At 40.4% G+C, this 20,626-nt stretch overlaps 1 protein-coding gene and 1 long non-coding RNA gene across 3 annotated transcripts in view; both read right to left on the bottom strand.

Moving 5' to 3' along the window:
* Positions 1-18,411, bottom strand: part of arhgap23a (Rho GTPase activating protein 23a) — a 53,688-nt gene extending 35,277 nt beyond the window's left edge. The window contains exon 1 of one of the 2 annotated variants that reach the window (XM_088436703.1): positions 18,286-18,411. In XM_088436703.1, the coding sequence (XP_088292829.1) occupies positions 18,286-18,294 (9 nt within the window). In that variant the 5' untranslated portion in view covers positions 18,295-18,411. Of the gene's footprint in view, positions 1-9,681; positions 9,932-18,285 lie in introns of those variants that run through there. The other variant, XM_088436700.1, reaches the window with a different exon arrangement.
* Positions 18,412-19,702: 1,291 nt separating this feature from the next.
* Positions 19,703-20,399, bottom strand: LOC148410548 (uncharacterized). Its single transcript, XR_015868232.1, has 2 exons — positions 20,162-20,399; positions 19,703-19,990 (listed from the first exon to the last, which is right to left on the bottom strand). It is a non-coding gene; the product is annotated as an uncharacterized LOC148410548 (long non-coding RNA).
* Positions 20,400-20,626: the final 227 nt, after the last annotated feature.

Genomic DNA, 20,626 nt, shown 5'->3' with positions numbered 1-20,626 from the left:
CCCATTTTTTCTTCTATTTCAACAATAATGGTAAGAAATCTACATTCACACTGCAGGCTGAAGTGACCCAATTCTATTTTTTGGCCCCTATGAGATCTATATTGGATATTTTGATGGCATTATGAAATACATAGATCTGAGTTTTTCAAATGTGAATCAGGCCACTTGGATGTGTGAATCTGATCATATCTGATCTTTTGTTCTGCAACTTCAGTCTGAACGGCCAGGTCGCAGTCATCCGACTCACACGTAACGACACATGTTGAAATTCTGCACTGAAAAGGGCGAGACCAGTTTGGAAAAACCAAAATAACAAGAGCTGACAAAGCGAAGACAACTAAACGGAGGGAGAGGTTTTTTTGGGGGGTTTTTTTTTTGGTCCTTCTGTGTCTCTCGCTCGCTCCGTTGCTGGCACGGCACAAAATGCCATGCCCAAAAACCTCTCTTGTTCCCTCCTCAATTTCATCCTAGCTCCAACTTCTGTAAACACTAATGTTAAGCATGCCAGTTGTGTGTGATGTCAAGGTGTCCTGAATGCACATGCGGGACAGTTTTTGGTCATTTCACATTTACACACTGGTCAGATTTATTTGGAAATGTGAATGACCTCATGAAAAAAAAAAATCTGATTTAAAAAAAAAAAAATCATCTGAATTGATCCTTAAATGCTGCAGTGTGAATGTAGCTATGTTGAGATATTCCGCTCAAGTGCATTTTCAAGAGAAAAAAATACATGTCAAAAAAGTGGACAAGAACAAGCAGACATTATGGTCGGGAAAAAAAAGGCTATTTCGACTTTGTGATGCATTTGGAGTCCAAACAAGCAACAGTAAAAATATTGGTGAGAAACCTTTTCTTAAAACTCATAATTGAGACATAGCGCTCAATTTTAAGTGCAAAATATTGTCCTATGAGTGATATAATAGTGGAAAAGAAAAACCTTACTTCATAAAAAAAAAAGCCACATTTTTATTTTCCCACTGATCTGGGGTCAACATTTGCTGTTGAGTTATATGAATTCTTTTAAAGAAGCATCATTCTCCACTCAATGTTTGCTCTCGAGAAGTTTAATTTCAAGAGCCAAAAACTATTGATTTACTATAGAATATTTGTAAGAAACACAAACTGTGAGGCTGATCAAGTTAGGGAAGTCTAATTTGTTAAAGGATAACCTACAAACCCACATAAATATCACGATTCCCGATGTAGGTGTCAAATATAGGTAATAAGGGATTGCCAGATGTTGGGACACATCTGGAGAGGTTGGAGGTAAAATCGGCTCATCATCTGCAGAACGAGGTCAGAAGTTGGCAAGAGATGGCGACCGTGACACACATTCCCTCGCAGACACGCTCCAATTAGCTCCGTATGCATCATGCGCCCTTTAGCATTCACGGCAAACTCCTGACGGATATTTCCGCAGCGGGAAAAGCGCTGCCGTGACACGCGAGTCCTGGAATCTCGGGATGTGGATGAATGATTTAAAACAGAGGCGGTATCACTAATTTATCCTGCGAGCCGAAGCTATCCTGAGCGGTCGGGAGTCGGCGTTTCCTGACCGATTGTTTCTCCCTAAAATGCCGTCGGGAAAAAAAACGAAGCTGATGTGTGATGAGGAAGGATAATGAAACGACCACATCCCCAAAAAAATCTGCACAGCCGAAGACGCTAACGCTGGTGACGTTGCGATACGGAAATCCTTTCTGATTGGACGGAATCTCGGGACACGACTGCCACCTGGCAGCTTGGTATTCTTGTAAAATAAAACTACACTGCGGATTCGTGTAGCAGCAATTTTTTTCATTAAACAAAGCCATGTGGATTTTTTTTTTTACACAACAAGGAGGGGAGAATATGCAGGTTTAAAAAGCCCTGGTTACATGTAGACAAGGCCTAAAAGAAAAAGGCAACTAAATCCTGGCCCGTCTGATGTGCCAATTTACAATACCAAGCGTAGCACCGCACTATCATTGACCTAACTCAGCAAGACAACTCACAGCTGAATAAGTTAGCGACAGTTACTTTTCAGCAGCTTTACTTCCTGTGGCGATGACGGCATTTGGAATAAGAGAGTCCGCCCCTGCTTCGTTGAATCCCGCTTCATCTCCCATGTGCCGACCACAGCCGCTGGGAGCAATCAGAGCGGTCACGTCTGAGCTGCAGTAAGAGCCGTTCTCCCTCCCTCCCTCCATCCATCCTCCTCCCTTCCCCCTCCTTCTTCGTGCATCTGGGCGAAGGCCGGCCACACTCCCGCAGCCAGAGGCCCACAGTTCCAAAATTAGCTCATCTCCGCCTCAGTGTAATTACACCGGTAAGATTATAAGTTTGGTGCTCGTCGGTGACGTCACTCGGACGGGCAAGAACGGGGCGTGGCCAACGAGGATGGAGCCCCAGTGTTTATTAGAGCGAGCGACATGGGCCGCCTGGAGTTTCCATCTGAGCTCATCTGGTTTCTGCATTCCTGCCATGCATCAGCGCTCCAAAGAAGTCCGGAGGAGGTGCGTCGTGGCCATTTAGGGAGTTCTCAAAGAACACGTTAAAACACTCATAATCCCACCTGGTGCAAATACGCATAAAGTGGTTCCTAAATCCATTTGCTTCACCTTCTGAGAGGACCCGAGTGTCCTCATTCCCATCCCAAACGTCACTTCTCGTGACTCGATGAACTCACGGTAGCTCCTTTGAAGATTTTCAGAAAACGGTTATCATTCAGAATACACAAATCAATTAAAGCAGCGGTCTTGTGGTTGATAAATCTGACCGTCCAATGCACCTTAATCAGGATTGGATCCAATATAAGACCATGAGACCCTGCGTCGCCCTATGCTACATTCACATTAAATATAAAAAAATGATGTTGCTTCAGCGAGCTGGCAAACATTTGCGACCTTGATCAAATTCTGACAAGTAATCAACAATTGCTACCTTTGCAAACATGCACAAACATTCACCCTGCATTGGAATACAGACTTTAGCTAGAATGTCCCATCGGTGATGAGTTATATTTAGAACAGACTCATAGGCTGCTCTAGTTTTCCTTAGGGCTAACTAGTACCCACTGGCAGCATGTTTTTTTTTTTTTTTCCTGTTAGGACAACATACATTAAACACTCACTGCCATTGAAGGATGAAAATGTCTTATTTTTTTTCAATGAGCTATGAGCCACTGCTCGCCCCTCCCCTCAATACTTAGTCAAAGTGAGAGAAAAGGCAGCCAATCATATTTTCCCTTGTTTGGATGTCCTCTCAAAAAGAAAAAAAATGCTTATTAGCAACGGCGGGCATTTTTAGGTGTAAATGAAACCATGTATTTTTAAAACCATGGTAAACTGTCAAACCGGTTAACACCCCCTGCCTACTTTTAATGTGAAGAGAATCTGTAAATGAAATGACATCAAGTGACACGCAAGCACACAAAAGCATAACATTGTGGCGCAGTATTACGTAAGTAATTATGACTAAAAGGGTGCTTTCAAATCTGGAAGTTTGCTTTATCTGGTCCCCGTTCACTTGATGTAAACAAAGCAAGAAACTTCCAAGACAATTCCAAACACATGCTAACGCCAACGGTCTCATCCGGCGGCTTTTAAAATTGTTTACGTCCAAAAAATATTTTCTCATGACCAATACTGAGACTTAAAAAGTTAAACACAACCGAACAGTATTTAGGCAGTGATTCCTTGCAGAGACGCCACAAGATGTTGATCCAAGAAGCAATGACCTTTGCTGGTGTAATGTAATAAAGAGATTATCCATATGCCTTGTCGGTCCCAATTAACCATCGTTTAACACGGATATTAGCGAACGCGCCCCACGGACATAAACTGTCCTTTGTGGTGCTACGAGTGGCTCCATCCCTCAAGGAACGACTCATCCACCATACGCTGGGTAGCAACTGCAGAGGGGAGGATTTGTATAAAAAATGTGTAAGAAGCAAACCTTTTAAGGCTCACAGTGGCGTGGTGGCAGAGGTTTGCTTCCTGTAAGCAGATGGATCTGAACTAAAATGTCGGAATGTGCACGCGGATGGGACAAAACCGCAACTCTTGGAAAGGAGAACACCAAAGAAGGCAACTAAGTGGGAGATCAAAGCTGGAAGTCAAAAGGGAGAAAGTCGGTGAGGTGGAGCATTAAATCCATCCACTTGGCTTATTTCTTCAGGCGTATTTGCAGTAAACAACTTGCCAACATCCTTTTGAGGGTAGCTCCTTACTAACATGGCTCACCAGAGGAACTGACTTTAGGATCATTCTAGTACACTTTTGAGAGAATCCTGGTGCACTGTGGTCAAATCTGGTCCGGTTGTATAATATTATATTCCCTGTTTAGAAACATTCCAGTCCAATTTGAAGTCACGCTGGTCCAATTTAAACATCTTGTCTTCTTTGCAAACATACACCCCCACCTTAAGAACCATCTGTTTTGATTTGAGGACATTCAGGCCCACTTTAACCCTCTTGTTATATTGTGGGTCAAACTGACCCATTTGGAAAATTAAATACTTGGCTTATTATGCATAGTTGGCATCCATTAAAAATGGCCTTTGTACCCACTTTTGTGAATGCATTTTTATTACAATGCGTTTGACTTTTTGTGCAACATTTTTTTTTATAAATATTTCAGCAAACCTGGGTTTAAATGCCCAGTTTCGAGGTTCCTGAAACCTTTAGTTAATTACACATGACCCTGCGATATTTTTGCTGTTCCTTTCAAACTAACATAAGAAGGTTAAGAAAATTGGAGTCCAATTTAACCATTGAGGCCACTTAAAAGAAATGCTGACCCCCATTGACAATACCCTGGCCCACATTGCGAACATTCTGTTCCAATTTGGGAAGCGCTGGTCTACTATAGGCATAAAGTTAAAATAGCAGAACAATATGATAAGTCTTGGGAACAAACTTCTTTGAACATTTGATCAACATTGGACACAATCTGTCCACCAGGGGGATATTCTGGTTCAATTTCCGGACATTCAGATCTCTTATGTCCGATAGACTGAATTTCAACAAATCAACTCATCAAACTACGAAATTTTACAGAAAAATTCTAATCGCTGTTTGAGATGACATGTCTGGACGTGGACACCAAACTGACGAGGGCACAAACAATATAATGTGAGCACTTATAGACCGTAAACAAAGGCGGCATTGTGATGCAGCTGCTTGGGCTAGCTTCTCTGTGGCTTTTGTTAGCTTCCCTCTAATCTCCATCCCATGACTCCGACTGTCAAAAACAGTCCGCAAAAAATAACAACAGTAGAAATGGTATCATTTCTTTACTTCAATTAGACTCTACTGGTCCTGCAGCATAACTTCCCAACCTGTTCCATTCGTGTATGTGGGCATCATTCTCTTTCCATGACTCAATGGGATTCTCTTCATTCCCTCTTCCTCTTCACCCTCCTCTGCTGGCATTCCAGTTGAGACCGCAGTGTTCCTAAAAAGCCTGGAGGGGGTTTTCACCCTCATTCAGCACAATGAAACCATGATGCTGAGGTGACAAGAAAGTGCAGACACAAATTCATAATGACCATAACAGACTGTAAATTTCTCCAGAGTTCCCTCAGTGGATCATAAGGCGCCTAAAATGTCCGAAAAACAACCCCAAAGTTAACCACTGTCCTAAAATGGCCCCGAGTGTCCGAAGGTGGACAAAGTTTTCCATGGTGGACCAGAATCTACTTTTGATGTACCAAAATGTGCTCAAAGTTGAAATACTGTGTAATTCTCTCGTCCGGAGACAATCTCAAATGTCTTAAAATAGCTCTGTGATGTTCCCAAAGTGAACCAGATGATCCCAAACTGGACCAGGCTGCCCTGAAATAGAACCAAAATAACTCAAAGTGGACCTAAATGTTCCCAAAGTGGATCAATATGTTCTTTAACTGAGTAAAATAAATGTCCTAAAAGTGGACAACATTCTTCCCAAAGGAGACCAGAATGTTGCCAAAGTGGACCACAATGTTCCAAAACTAGACCGGAATATTCCCACACTGTACGAAGCTGTCACAAAACACATGAACACTCAAAGTGGACCAAAAATGTTCATTAGGTAGACCAATATGTCCTTTAACAAGCTAAAATGTTCTTAGAAGACTACTTCCTTTTCAAGCAGACCAGAAAATTGGACCAGGTTGTCCTGAAGGAGAACCAGAACATCATCAAAGTGGACTACAATATTCCAAAAGGAGATTAGAATAAAAGCAGACTCAAAAACTCCAAAATGAGATGAAAATATCATTACAGTGGACTTGGAATGCCCTCAAAGAGCACTAAAATGCTCCCAAAGTGAACCAGAAAGTTCCCAACTGGACCAAGATGTTCCGAAAGAAGATTGTGGTAGCCCCCATCTAACCTCTATAACAGAGAGGTCCCTTTATGCCTCTATAACAGCAGGATGAGAGGGCTGACCCTGGGTTGATGTAAAAACACACACACGCACACACACAAACTGCAACATTCAAGTTCGTGCTTCAAAACAAGATTAGACCTGTCCACATTTCCGAAACACATCGAATAGCATCACCTCCTAAGCACGTCAACTATGGGAAGGAAGAACAACGTTCTTTTCTTCACGTGACTTCAATGAGTTGTTTTTTTTCTTGCTGATGAATTGATACGCCGCCGTTAGCAGCTCGGCGGAGACGCGCAAAGACAACAATGGCCGCTTGCCACGAGTCAACAAGGCCGATGACGACGTACGTCCTTCGGCACGATCGCAACGCCAGCTGGTGTCAAGGACCTCCCCGTGCAAACACTGTAGACCAAGGACAATAACAGAGCGGCGAACATATTGCATTTGATTGCGCGTGCCTGTGTGTGTTCTATGTCTACAAATAATATCCATCTATTCAATCCAACTTTATTTAAGTATTGTCTTACGAAGCGTGGTCCTTTTGATGAGCGCATCAATCCACACAAGGCCTGGCAGCTTGGATCAATAGAGGCTTTTTGCAGCCAGGCGTTGGCGAGCAGGGCGTGGCTCCACTGATGCTCCGTAGGAGCCAAATGACGGGAAACCAGGGAGTGCTTTTATGGACATCTCAATCCAGATCCTCTCTGTCTCATTGGGAGATAGGGTTTCACTTGGCAAAATTTAATTTGGTGGGCTTGTCTGCATTGAAGACACTGACAAAAAGAGCTTAAGAAGGAATGCACAAAAAACATGGGAAGACTGCTCTTGTGGATTTGAAGCTGACATTAAAGGCTTAATTTCTAGTGTTTATTTAATGCCTTTTTTTTAAACTCCTGTCTTGAAGCTAATTTGACTTATAAAAACGAGTTGTCTTTCAAGTAGCCATGCCTGAAAGAACATAGGAAGTCGGCTATTTTGATTAGATGCTGGCAATTTTGTTGTTTTTTTTTTTTTTTAAAGAAATTTAATTTGAATCATCTATTCTTGACAGTTTTCAAATTCGGGTACAAGTAGCCCTTGGGGTATGTGGAGCCGCTTCAAAGTATATGAGATATTTTAACAGATTTTCTGCAGGTATCAAATTTATTGCTTTTCACTGATGTGACAGGAACAAAGTATCTTTCTTTTCAAATTGAGAGCAAATTAATTGGAATGTGAAACAACTTATTGTTGTTATGGTGACGTCTTAGCAATATATTTTATGTATTTAGTTTGTATTATTTTAAATTGTATACGAATGCGCATTATCATTAGTTTTTCGGCAGACACGATACAATTAAAAGAGATGTTCCCCAATCTATCCTATGGAGTTACAGGATAAAATATAAATCTGACATTGATGGTACAGTTCCTGTCTTAAATTGTTTTATCTGGCCAAAAATGTTTTTTTGGCCACAGGTGAGGGGTTACTTGGCTGAAAAAAATAAATAAATACAAAAAAGCTTGGAACCCACTGTACCAGACTAGAAAGATAGGTTCCACTAAATTAATCAAATTAATCAATTACATATTGTGACAATGCATATGGGAAAAAAAACGTTAACAACATAGCTGCACAAATGTTGTGGGTGTGAATTTTCAATTTAATATTTTAATTATTTTCATCTACCAAGGAAAGAACCAAAGTATTTGAAACAACGATGAAGTGTGTGTATGTGTGAATGCACAAGCAGATGAATGTTAAAGCTTTTCATGTCCTCCTCCGCCACCTTCTCGCCATAGCACCACGCTCACATTCCTGCATGTGACAACAACTGTGTGTGTGTTTTGCTGCTTGTACTGTTCACAAACACTAAAAGGCCACACGTACAGAAACGTATCCAAACAGCAAAATCAGAGCTATTCTATTCCAATATAATATTACATTCAATATTCGGATTCTATGTGAAAGATGGGACAAATACTTAAAATTTGCAAAGTCTTTGCATAAAAAAGCCTAATGAAGAAGTAATTCTTTCCACAAACTGTAGAAAATAATGTTCAGTAAATAGAACCAGAATCTCTCCAAAGTAGTCCAGAATTTTCATGAAAAAGACAATGTTTTCCAAAATTGACCCCTTAGGTCAAAACAGAATCTTCACAAAAAAGAACAAAATTATCCCAATAAATAACAACGGACATCTGAGAGCTAAAAGGTAGTCAATGCAGAGCATTCCAGAAAATCAAACATAATGTATTTAAAGTGGACAAAACTGGAAGTGTAACTAAATCTCAGTGAAACAGAAGTAGACACACGTGTCCTTGAAAATCTCTTAAGTGGGCAAGAAGGTTCCTAAAGTGGACCAATAACTGTCTAAAATGTCCTCGGTAGGCTTGAATGCAAATATGAACCAGAATATTGGAGACTAAAATGTCCCTAATGTGGAAAGATGAAAATAGCATGTTAATATACAATGCTATGGCGGTGTCAGAAAAAAAAAAAAAAACAATCACCATGGCAACGATGTTGTGATGTGACGGGAAATGCAGCAATGATTCTTATTCTTATGTGCCCCCCCCCCTCAAGGAAAAAAAAAAGAAAACCACATAAAATCCCATTTAAACAGCCGGGGGATGAGTGAGCAGTAAACACACGTGGGTTGGAAAAACGACTTTTTAGGATGACAAAAACTTAACACAAAAGTGCAAATGAAAAAGGATGCCTTAAAGATAGAAAGCCACTTCAAACGCTCCGAATTCGTAATTTTCTGTTTTTTCCCCCGGAGACTGTAAACACACAGGAACATCTTGTGATATTGACTGCCTCGGTCACACTTTTCCCATCTTGTCATTTGCTGTGACGTCACGACCGCACGTTTGGATTTTTTCTTCTTGGCTGGAACTACTACTTAATGTCGCGTCAGTGCATCATTTCAGTTGACGCCGAATTTAGGCCCTCGTCATCCCGCTTCACCGCATCCCCATTCGGGACGTCCCGCTCGGACTGACAGGCAGCCAAGCTGAGCCCTCCCCGCCGTGCAGCATCGAGCCTCGGACAAAAGACTCGCCCAGTTCCCCCTGGGTCCCTCCAGCCGATGCTGCGTTCAAATGTCGTCGGACTTCACAACATTTGGCGCCCAAAATTCTAAAACAAAGGCTTCACAACACAAAAGTTGCAGTCTCCGTGTTTAGGTCAACTGCTGTTAATCGGCTTAGGAATCAGGTTGGGCTCGGCTTGGCGGCGATAAACAGTGGCGGCGCGCCCCGGAGGAACGGGCGCACTCCCACCGCTACCTCCACCTCGCCCTGCTCCGTGCGCAACGCATCACAACGCGGTACACTTACGTGCAGCTCGGAGGAGTAGGGAGGTATTCCAACAAGGCAGAAGGCAACTCCATTCATTGGGCGGCGGAGGCTGTCGGACCGCGACCACGAGAGAGTGTCCACTTTCGTGGGGGTCTTGGCAACAACTCCGAGAAGGTCGACTCGTTGTCCCGCTTCCTTCTTGTATGCCCCCTACCTCCACCGCTAGTACTACTTCCCCGGGACAAGTCCAACTGAGCGGATCCCTGGGCGACCTGCCCCCTCCATTCCATTCCCTCCCGCCCCTCCTTTCTTCTTCTACTACTATTTCTTCCCCTTCTTCAGTTGTTCGCCGAATCCGTCAAGGCGGCGGTAAACAAAACGGAAATATACCGGAAGTAGGAAATACACCCTTCAAATTAAATTATTATTTCCCGAAATGGTGGTTTTCTTTTTTCAGTGACGTAACCCCTAGGAAGTTTACCTTCTCCAAAACGTTTTTGATGGTCTTATTTATTAAAACATTATAACTCTATTTCTAAAGTGGTCTTTCTTGAACTACTTGAAAATGACAACAACAACAACAACAATAACAATAATAATAATACTAATAATAATACATTAATCATAAACTAACACTTATGCACGTTAAAATTATTTATAAAATTATGCTTTTGTTTGGGACTATGTTAAACATCTGTTTTTAAGAAAATAATGTGATTTTAAATAAAGTTTAAAACTGAACAATTCTGAGAAGGCCGAAACTGTCATTTTGGGATAATTGAAGAGCCTAGTAAATATAAAAATAAATTAATGAACATAAATTATGCTTACATCATTTAATATTTTTAGAGGATTTTTCAATGGATGATACTTTTTAAATATGTTTAAATCTCATGTACCACTGCCTTCACGTGCCCACAGGGGTACACACACCTCCATTTGAAAACCACTTTTCTAATGAACTGGTGATTCATAATAATCACATGTTAGCATTGCATAAATGTATACATTGTAAGAGTACTGTTACTTTGAATAATATGAGTATTTTACTCCAGTAAAATAATAATAGACAAAATTATTCAATACTGACTGAGTCATATTTAGCTTTGAGTTTATTTGCCCTAACTAGGATGAACATGAAAAAATATATATACTATATGTGAATGTGTAAATTAATATTCAGTACTGTTCAGTACTAATTATTAAAATTTCCTTTTTGCCTGTTGTTGCTTGCAAGCTTGTTAACATATCAAATTTAGAAATTTATTGTCACTTTATTGTGACTTTCAAGATTGCCTGTATACTCAATAAAAGATTGTTTTGTTTTGTTTTTACTTTAACTTTGTTATATGCCAGTGTGAGTAATTTAAAAAAAAAATCTAACTCAACTTCAAACAACTAAAGTTACGAGACTGACATTGCAGGGAATTCCGAGGTTCCTATGAATGGAATCAGTTACTATAATTATCACGAAATCCCCCCCAAAACTTCCCCTTTCCTCTCGCCTTTCTTGTGAGAAGGAAAATAAACCCTGGAAGTTAGTCATCGTTCCAGTAGCAACCCCGCTACTTTCCTGCCAGTTCATAGCGCTGCCGCCGCACCTTTAACAGCTCTACTTCCTGTCCACTTTGCGCCGTCACTTCCTGCGGCGATGTGACAATGAAAGCGCTTGTCAGGGAGTCACGTTCAGGAAGCCATTTGTCTCTTTATCGTGCACAATATTTACATCTCACGATCTCATCGCTTGAGTCAGCGAGGTGGGCACAATTCCTTCATGGATGTCATAATAATAACTCAGAAGAAATTGGTCACGCTTACTGGAACACGGATGCACGTATGACACGTAGAGAATACACATGGAAAAATAAACTTTGGGTGAAAAAATACAAACAAAAATTGCAAAAATTCTATTTTATTCCCTTCATTCTCCATGTTATTCTTTTTTTTTCCCTATTGTTTTTATAGATACTTTTTAAACTTGGTGATTGGCTCCAAAAGCCGTGTCAAACCAAATGTATAATAATAACAATAATAATCATAATTAGGGTCACACAATATAATTTTTTCAATGTCGATACACTGGCTCCCTCTTGTGGTACCAAGAAAAATCACTGCTGAATTAGAGTTCAGTTATATTTCCCTTTTTTGTTCAATATATTTGCTTATTTACATTTTAAACTTTTTTTTTTATTAAATATTCATTCAGATCAAGTTTTTAATGAACTTTTACATAAGAAACATTTTACATAAATTAGGTTGTTATGACTTTAGTGCTTTTTAACACAGTGCTAATTGTGCATAGTGTAACAGTGGCTTACGGTATTCGTAAATATACTTTTTAGGAGGAATATCTACACGTGTCATTTTGTAATCACTAATAAGGAGTAGTGTGCTGACAAAGTTGATCATAAATGATTGCAGGCTGCTTGTTTCATACGCTGGAAATTGGAAAAAGTCATTATCCGTGCAATAAAATAAAGAACAAGTCGGACTGAAGTCAGCAAAATAAAAAGAGCACACCATCTGCTCACTTGCAGCACACTGCAGAAAGAGATAATCCCCACCACAACTGATTTATAATTGGCTGCAGTTTTAACCTCCGCCACACGAGGACGCAATGTAGCGCAAACACAGCAAGCTAAGGATGAGGATGACGGGGTTTGAATGGTTTAGAGGCAGCATTTGAACATTTTAAAAAAGTAATATAGAAAAGTCAAATAAATGAACATGATAATAGTTTTTCTTCATAAATGAAATGCAAACAACATCCGAACAAAATGTGCTACATTTTTGGGGACAGAATTCTGCCAATGGTCCATAGTCTTTCCCTCTCTCTTTCTCTCTTGCGCACACAAACACAGAAAACAGTAGTGGTGGGCCTAGGTCATAGGCTGAAGTGAACCAGGATCTGTTTACTTCCTGGAGAGATGGGTGTCCTACTTTTCCGTCCTGGGACAATCTGCCCATTGTGCACGCCTGCAGGCATCCACCACATTGGCCTTCGCCTGCATATTAAGAACACGGACGCTGTACTGTACTTCACACGCTAAGCACGCATCACACTCACACACCACTGTATAATCGTACGCCCGACATCCAAGTTGATTTTTTTTCTTTACACAAGCTTGTACAGAACTCATTTTTACTCACATATCTACTCATTTTTTCCCATTTAATTGAAATGCCATTAATCAGTTTTGTTATTGTTTATAATCAAGACAAATAGCTCTAATGTATTAGGACGGGAAGTGAGAGAAGTGTGCCTCAATACTTTTGTCCAAATATAGAGGTGCTGACATTCTTACTCGGGCTGAACAATCAATTGGATTCAAATTGACATCAACTTGAAAAAAAATAATTGGATGATAAATTTCAATTGCAATGCCGGCTGATGTTTCCATTTCAAAACAACAAAGGAACAAAACAAGAAGACATTCCAAAGATGATGGTCTTGGGATCTGATCGAGTGAGGTGCAGTGGGGGTGGATCTTAAGGGGGAGTCCTAGAGTGGAGGGGGGTGGTCAGATTAGACCACCTGTTCCTCCATGAGGGGCACAAGCACACTCATTCTTCTCCTTTATCCTCCCCTCTCGCACACTTGTTCACATTCCCTCTCACCTCCTTGGAAGTTTGTAACTCATTAAGATTGTCTACGGCGCACTCCCAAGTTAGCCTGTTGTGTGAAACACTACAACTACTTGTCAGACTTGTGAGAAACGGGTGTCAACTTATTGAAAACGTGTGAAAGTTGTTAGAAGTAGTAGTAAACGCATGCTAATCTGTTACTAAACCGGTGCCAAACTAGTATGAGGCTTGTGAGAAACTAGTGTTACTGTGGTACTGTATTAAAACGCTTCTAATCTGACACTAAACTAACCTAGAGCTAGTGTAAAAACTGCTCCTAAAACTAGAGGTAAACAGTTCTAAACAAGTGTTTAAATTGGTACTAAACTGGTGCTAATCAAATGTGAAACTGGTATGAAACTATTGTTACATGAGTGTTAAGATGCTACTAAACAAATATTAAACTAGTGCCTAACCAGTGTTGAACTACTAAGAAACTACTGCAAAACTAGACCCAAATTGTGCTAAACAGTGGTTGAACTGGTTCTAATTTGGTGCAAATCTGATGCCAAAATGGTATCAAATTACAGTAGTGTTACATTAATGTGATGCTACTCCACTAAACGTTAAACAGGTAACTAACTGGCAACTAAGTTGAACGAGTAAGAAACTGCTGCTAAGCTAATGTTGAACAGGTTCTAAACTGGTGTTAAACTAGTGGTAAATTGATGTGAATCTGTTGCTAAACCAGATTTGGCCAAACCAGTAAGAAGCTGGAGTTCAGCAATGTGTTGAACTAGAGCTAAATTGCTGCCACACTAATGTTAAACTAATAAGAAAACTGCCACTAAACTAGTGTTAGACTGATGCAAAAACTGGTGACCACCTAGTGTTAAACTAATGAAAAATTGATGCTAAAAAGTTGTTCAACTGATGCCTAATAATCATTAAACTAGTAAGATACATCTGCAGAAGTGTTAAGATAGCTAAACCAGAATAACAAGTGTTAAACTAATAGGAAACCTAAGCTTAATTTTTGAACTCGTGCTCAACTGGTGCCAAATTTGTGTTAAACTAGTTATGGTTGTGCTAAAACCATGTTGAACTAGAGTTAAAATGGTGCTAAACCAAACTTCTAATACAAGTGAGGAATTGGTGCTTATGAGTATGAAACATTTTTTGATCAATCCTGCTAACAACAACAAATAGCTAACAGGTCAAAAGTGCAAATGAGGTCATGAGATTGCCACGAACTTTATTACTTGGTGGCATAGACAAACCAAAAGGGTTAACCAATGGCCATTCAAATGACTTCATGACAATAAACACCTCTCCTCAATGAAGTCAAAGGGATGCTCTCACATGCCGCATGTGGTCAGCGTGTCCAGGTCGACCTTAATGACTATTGACCGAAAAAGTGTGCTGACCCTAAGCAATGTTGACGTTTCAATCATCCCCTTGGCCCGTGCACCTCTTCCCTCGCTCCCATCCAGAAGGATGTGGCAGAAAGAGGGCGCTGGCCCTAATTCCGTGCCCGCCCATTGCACTCCTTCGACAGTGGCTCTAGCTTTGCTTAACGCGGATGCTGCTGTCCTGCACACTTCTACGGCCTGGTTTAGCCACTCCTTTAAACGACAATATTCAAATTAGCTGTTCAAGCTTAAATTTGGTGTGATATGAAAATAGTCAAATTCAAACTAGAGTCAAAATGATACTAAACTACTGCTAAAATGTCTCAAATGGTAGTTAAACCAATTTGCTGTAAAAGTATTTTTAAGTTAGTACTAGTTAAATTAAACTGTTAAACTGTTAAACGTGGTAAAAAGTGTCAAACTGGCGCCAAAGTACAGTAGTGTTACACTAGTATTAAATGGGAGCTGGTGTTACGCTTGCTAAACTAGAGAAATGTCACTCAATTGGTGTTAAACAGACAGAAAATCAGTGATGCACTAGTGCTATTAAACCCTTGTGCACACACTATGCAAATTATATAATTGCATTTTTTTCCTAATTTTATTCACACCCAGAAAAAAAATGGAATAACGGTATGATCTGTCTTTGTAAGCTGTGATGATGACACTTAATACATAGCCATTAACTGGTCTCTACCGCCACCTACTGTCTTGAGGTGAAATACAAGTCGACAAATAATTTTCTGTAAGTAGACAGAATATTGCAAAAATTGCAGGAAAATCATTGATAAATCATAAATCCTATTAAAATGCATCTCAACAATTGGTATTGCAATGGTTTTATATGGTCCAAAATTTGGATAATGATTATTTTTGTACACAAAATCTCGCACGTCCATTTGCAATCACATAAAAATGTCAGAGTGGTTGCATTTGGAATTTTTACATTATTTAATCATCTGCTGGAAATTTAAGCTCTTTAGCGTTATTTGTCAAACTGGAACTAAACAGTAAAATACACTAGAGAAAATTGGTGCTCTACTGGCGTTAAACTGGTGCTGGACTGGTGATAAACTGGTGTCAAACAAGTAATAAATTAATAATAAATTCAAAAATAAATTAATAAATTAAACTAGTTTTGAATTGTTGCTTATTGAAACTATAGCTTTAGTTTAACTAGCTATACCTGTCTTAAACTGTTACCAAATTACTATTAAATTACTATTAACCTGGTTTTTAATTGCTGCCAATTGAGTGACGCGAGAGCTACACCGGCAGCAAACTTGTGCTAAACTATTGTTAAACTGATGCCAAACTGGTTTTAAATGGGTATTAAACTAGTTTTGCTAATTGAGTGAAACTTTAGCTAAACTAATGGCAAACTTGTGCTACACTAACATTAAAGTCAAACTAGTATTGCCTTAATATCAAAGTAGTGCTAACCATGTAAAGCTCAAGCTAAACTGATGCCAAACATCTGCTAATCTAGTGTCGAATTGGTACTAAAACGATGCTAACCGGTGTTGAACTGGTTCTAAACCGATGCTAACCGGTGTTGAACTGGTCCTAAACCGATGCTAACGGCTGTTGGACTGGTTGGTCCTATGCTGATGTTAAATTGGTACCAAAGTGCTATTACATTGGTATTAAACTGTGCTTGAACAGGTACTAAGCCAAACTACAACTTAACTGATGCCAGACTTGCTAAACTAGTATTTTGACAAGTCTGATGACACAATGTGTACATCAAGCTACTACAGTATAGCGCGAGCTAGTGCAAACTGGTTTCCACGTGCGCCTGTGGGAGTTCTGCCTGGATACTGTTTACTCTCTTGTCACTGAGTGTGTTTATACTCTTGAGTCATCTTCAACACACGCACACACACATGCACACACACACACAGGCCTTGCTGCTGCACGACAATAATAATCCTGAGTCACGTGATCCACAGGAAGCGCCATAACCATATTCGGCCATGATGTTGCTGTTCTGTGCTGAATGACAGCGGTCAGCAACTTATAAATAGTTTGCACTTCCTGTGCGCTATATTGTTCTGTAAGCTACACCGCTATTGTTTTGTTGGGATTCGAAACGACTGGACACAATATTAGGTACACCTGCATGAGGTCGTTCAAGTAAGTGAGGAATCCTACGATTCCAGACTGTCCTTGAAAACAACACGAAACTCCTTGGTTAAATATGCAAATTAAATAAATATTTGTGGCATTTGCAATATCAATGTAGAGAATAAAATGTATTTAAAACATAAAAATCACGAATGAAAATCCAATGAAAGATGCAGAGTATTGCACATGTTTGGGTGGGGGTTTTTTTCAAATGAAAAAAGCAAGCACTATTTTCAAGTACAGTCACTAATAAAAATTTTTTTGCATTAAACAAGATGAATTCTTTCAGTGCCAAAAGTTATTTGAAAAGGCAACCGACTGATCACATCTTTTGTAGCGATCGAGAATCACACAAATGGTCACACTTAAATACTACAGGGCTTAATAATCTTAAGAGGGGCGCTGGCCACAAGTGTCGTCATAAAAGGAAAAAATAACTATTTTAAAAGTATTTTACATGAGAATTCTTGTTATTACCAAGGAAAGAGTTAAGAATGATTTTGGCAACATCTGTTCCATTGACCAGCAAAAAAACATAATTCTGTAAAATGCTTTTACAGATTCAGCATGCATGTATTATTTTGTCTGTTTTGCATAAAAATAAAAGAAACAATATTTTCTATTGCACGGCAATATGTAATCATTGTAATCTGCTTTCAGAAAACAGGGCCTGTTTTCTACTATATTGTTTTGCGCACAATTAAATTGTGTATGTGCCAAAACTTGAAACGCATTTTCCTCAACGTTCAAAATGCTTTAATGGTCAATTTTTGAGATACCTCCATGTATTATAGCTCATTTTAAAGGGACATAAATGTGAATTAGAATATAATCTCATCTTTAAATTCCAGAATCGTAAATTTGATATTGTGATATTATACACAAACACACAATCCATTTTATTCGCTGCTTGTCCTTAAAAGGGTCGCGGACTTGCTGGTGCCTATCCCAGCCGTCTTTGACCCGCATGTCCGCTTTTGGGAATGTGGGAGAAAACTCACACGGGCATAGGGAGAACATGCAAACCCCACACAGGAGCCAGGAGGATTACAGGACATTGTATTTTTTTCTAATAAAATGAAAAACAAAAACAAGCACACTTTTGACCTCAAGTGCTTTCCAGCGAACGGCAACACACAACAATGTGTTGCATCATCTTGTGTACAGTACGTGTCCCTAATAATTACCGACCAGTGAGAGTATACAGTAGAAGTGTAACAGCGATGCATATTCACACTGGCGAGCATCACTTAATGACATCATCCCTATTTGTGCTATGTGAGGTTTGTAGGGCAGGTTAACTACTGGTGGGACCACCGGCAAGAACCCCAAGGGCCGTGCCAGGGCGTGTCCCCCCACGAGCTGCCTTCTGGGCGGGATGCAGGATGAGGTCATGGGATGTACACACTTGTTTGAACATCTACGGATGTCGCGTTACCTCCCGAGGAGACGCCAGAGCACGCAATGATAGCAAAGTTGCGTTGTCATGCACACATTGAGATGGACCCCCTCTGCTTCATTTTCCCCTTTGCATCCTCACCTGCTCCATGATTTCAGCGCGCCATGGCGGTTCCCGGTATTGTTCTTCTCTTTTCCCGTGAGGTATTCCTAAAACACTGTCATCCACGATTTATCCTCTGTTTATCCCGTTTGCAGAAAGGAATCCTCGCCACCGAAAAAAATACTCCCGCTCTCTCTTCCGTCGTAAAAACACACATTGCCGTTGGTCCTTTCCTTTTGCTCCTTCCCCCTCCCCCTTTCCCGCTGCAGAGGGTTAGGTCAGCCAATCGGGGGGAAGTAGCGGGAACGGCGGCCGCGTCCTGATTGGCTTGGTCCGGAACTTGTGACTCCCGCCGCTCCAGCTGTCCTAATCGTGCTTCCCTAAAAACCTCTGTTGCTATTGACGACAGCAACCAACGCGTTATTGGGTGGAATTACAAGCCCCGCCTTTTTTGGGGTCCTCTGAAGATAGGGCATGTCGGGACCTGTAGTTCTCTTTTGTGAAGGCCAGGCCATTCTTGGTAAGCACAGGAGGGAAAAGCCACACATCCTTTCAAGGGAAACTCCCACCTAGCAAATAACAGGAACTCCACAAGGGAAGGATAAAGTGGGACAAAACACACAAACACTATCACGCACAAACACACACATCCATACACACGCACACACACACTCAAGGTTTTCCCGCTTCACTCAGCACTATGCACACGCCTAAACCGGATGTGATGCACTTGCAAATATCAGGCGGCGACGGGAATGAAAAGGGAGGTTCAGGTGTACCGTACATAGGATAAAAATGCAGTGGTGCCTCGAGGTGTGACCTTAAATGATTGTATGACCGCACTTGCATCTTTAATCATCATTTTCCAAGCTATGTAAACACAAACACCTCTAATTTATTCCAACCTAGCCACCAAAAAATGTACGTTTTCAAGTAATAAGAAATATAGATCTATATTTTGTAATATAGTAAAAAAAAAAAAAAAAAAAATACGATAAATATCAAAGTTCACCTGTTTTCGGGGTTTGGTCACGTGACGTTTGCAATCTGAGCCGGAAACACGTTGGCATCCATTCAAACGGACAGCAGAGGGCGATACAGGACAAAATGGCAGCGTCATCTGCTCAATTACTATCGCACACACCCAATATAGAACAGAATAATGTTTCTCGACTTGACCCTAATTTGAGGTTATAAGGTTGGAAATGTGAATTTTAAATGCAATATATTCAGGTTTATATGTCAAAATTATTCAAGATTATCAAGATAATGAGATCATGATTGCATTTGGAGTGATGTTACCGTGGCACCAAAAGTAGTCACGCTGTAAAATAACATGGGATGCGTTTTTTTTTTGTTGTTTTCACACAGAGCCAAACGAACATTCCATGATTGATCGCAAAGTAAGTCTAGGGCGCCCCGCACTGGCTAACAAAATGGAATACAGTACGTCTACTTTCATTGAAATCATCTTTATTGAACACCTCCAAAAACAAAAGTATTGTGCCAACAAATAAGCTTTGGTGGTAAAAACTGAAAGGTGATGTCCCATGCGTATACAACAGATAAATTCCAATAACAAATGAGTTTTAAACCACCGTGGATGCTCCTCTGAGATGCTTCTAACCCGTATTGTGCTGATTTGTCACAAAAGCATGATGGACTAATTGAATCATTCGGGAGAGTCCATCTGTTAGTGTTTGCATGGAGAGGCCTTCATGGTCCAGCCACTGCTTGTCCTCCCCTGAAAACAGATGAGGACCACTTTACACGCCACTGCTCTACAAACATTATAACGACATATTAGAAAGTCAAAAATCGTATTCTCTAACAATAAAACCACACAATAACGTTTTAAAGGTATGATACGCAAAAACGTCCATTTTTCACGTAATGTACTTAAACGCATCCTCACCCTCATCCGTGATGGAGGCAGCAGGGATGCAAAGCTAAAGCGCCACCGCCTCCTTTTCCACTTCCTTTTCGTCGTCCTCCACAGGGCCGCCATCACCCTCACAGCATGTAGATGATGTATGACAAAAAGACGAGGCCCATGATGGCAAAAAACATCAACACCATAATGTCCACCATGATTGCGATGACGACAAATTGGTCAGCGAGAGCGAAGCGATGGGTGGGAGTCGGTGGTAGACTTCGGCTACAATCGGAAGACTTCGGAGATAGTCACCGACACGATTTAAAAAAAAAAAAAGATTCATTTTTGATCGACTAAATAAGACAAATTACTGCGTTTCAAAGCTACCGCAAGAGACTGATTTTATGTTCAAATAACAAGCCGAAATCGCAATGTATTACGTTTTGAAAGCTTTTCCAATGAATGTGTTTAAGTTGCGTTCACCCCGCAAGCTTTATATAAAAA

The sequence above is a fragment of the Hippichthys cyanospilos genome, chromosome 16 (assembly GCF_059441005.1).
Source record: "Hippichthys cyanospilos isolate Australia breed blue-spotted pipefish chromosome 16, RoL_Hcya_1.0, whole genome shotgun sequence".
Taxonomy (NCBI): Eukaryota; Metazoa; Chordata; class Actinopteri; order Syngnathiformes; family Syngnathidae; genus Hippichthys; species Hippichthys cyanospilos.
This window is presented reverse-complemented; position numbering and strand designations above follow the sequence as displayed.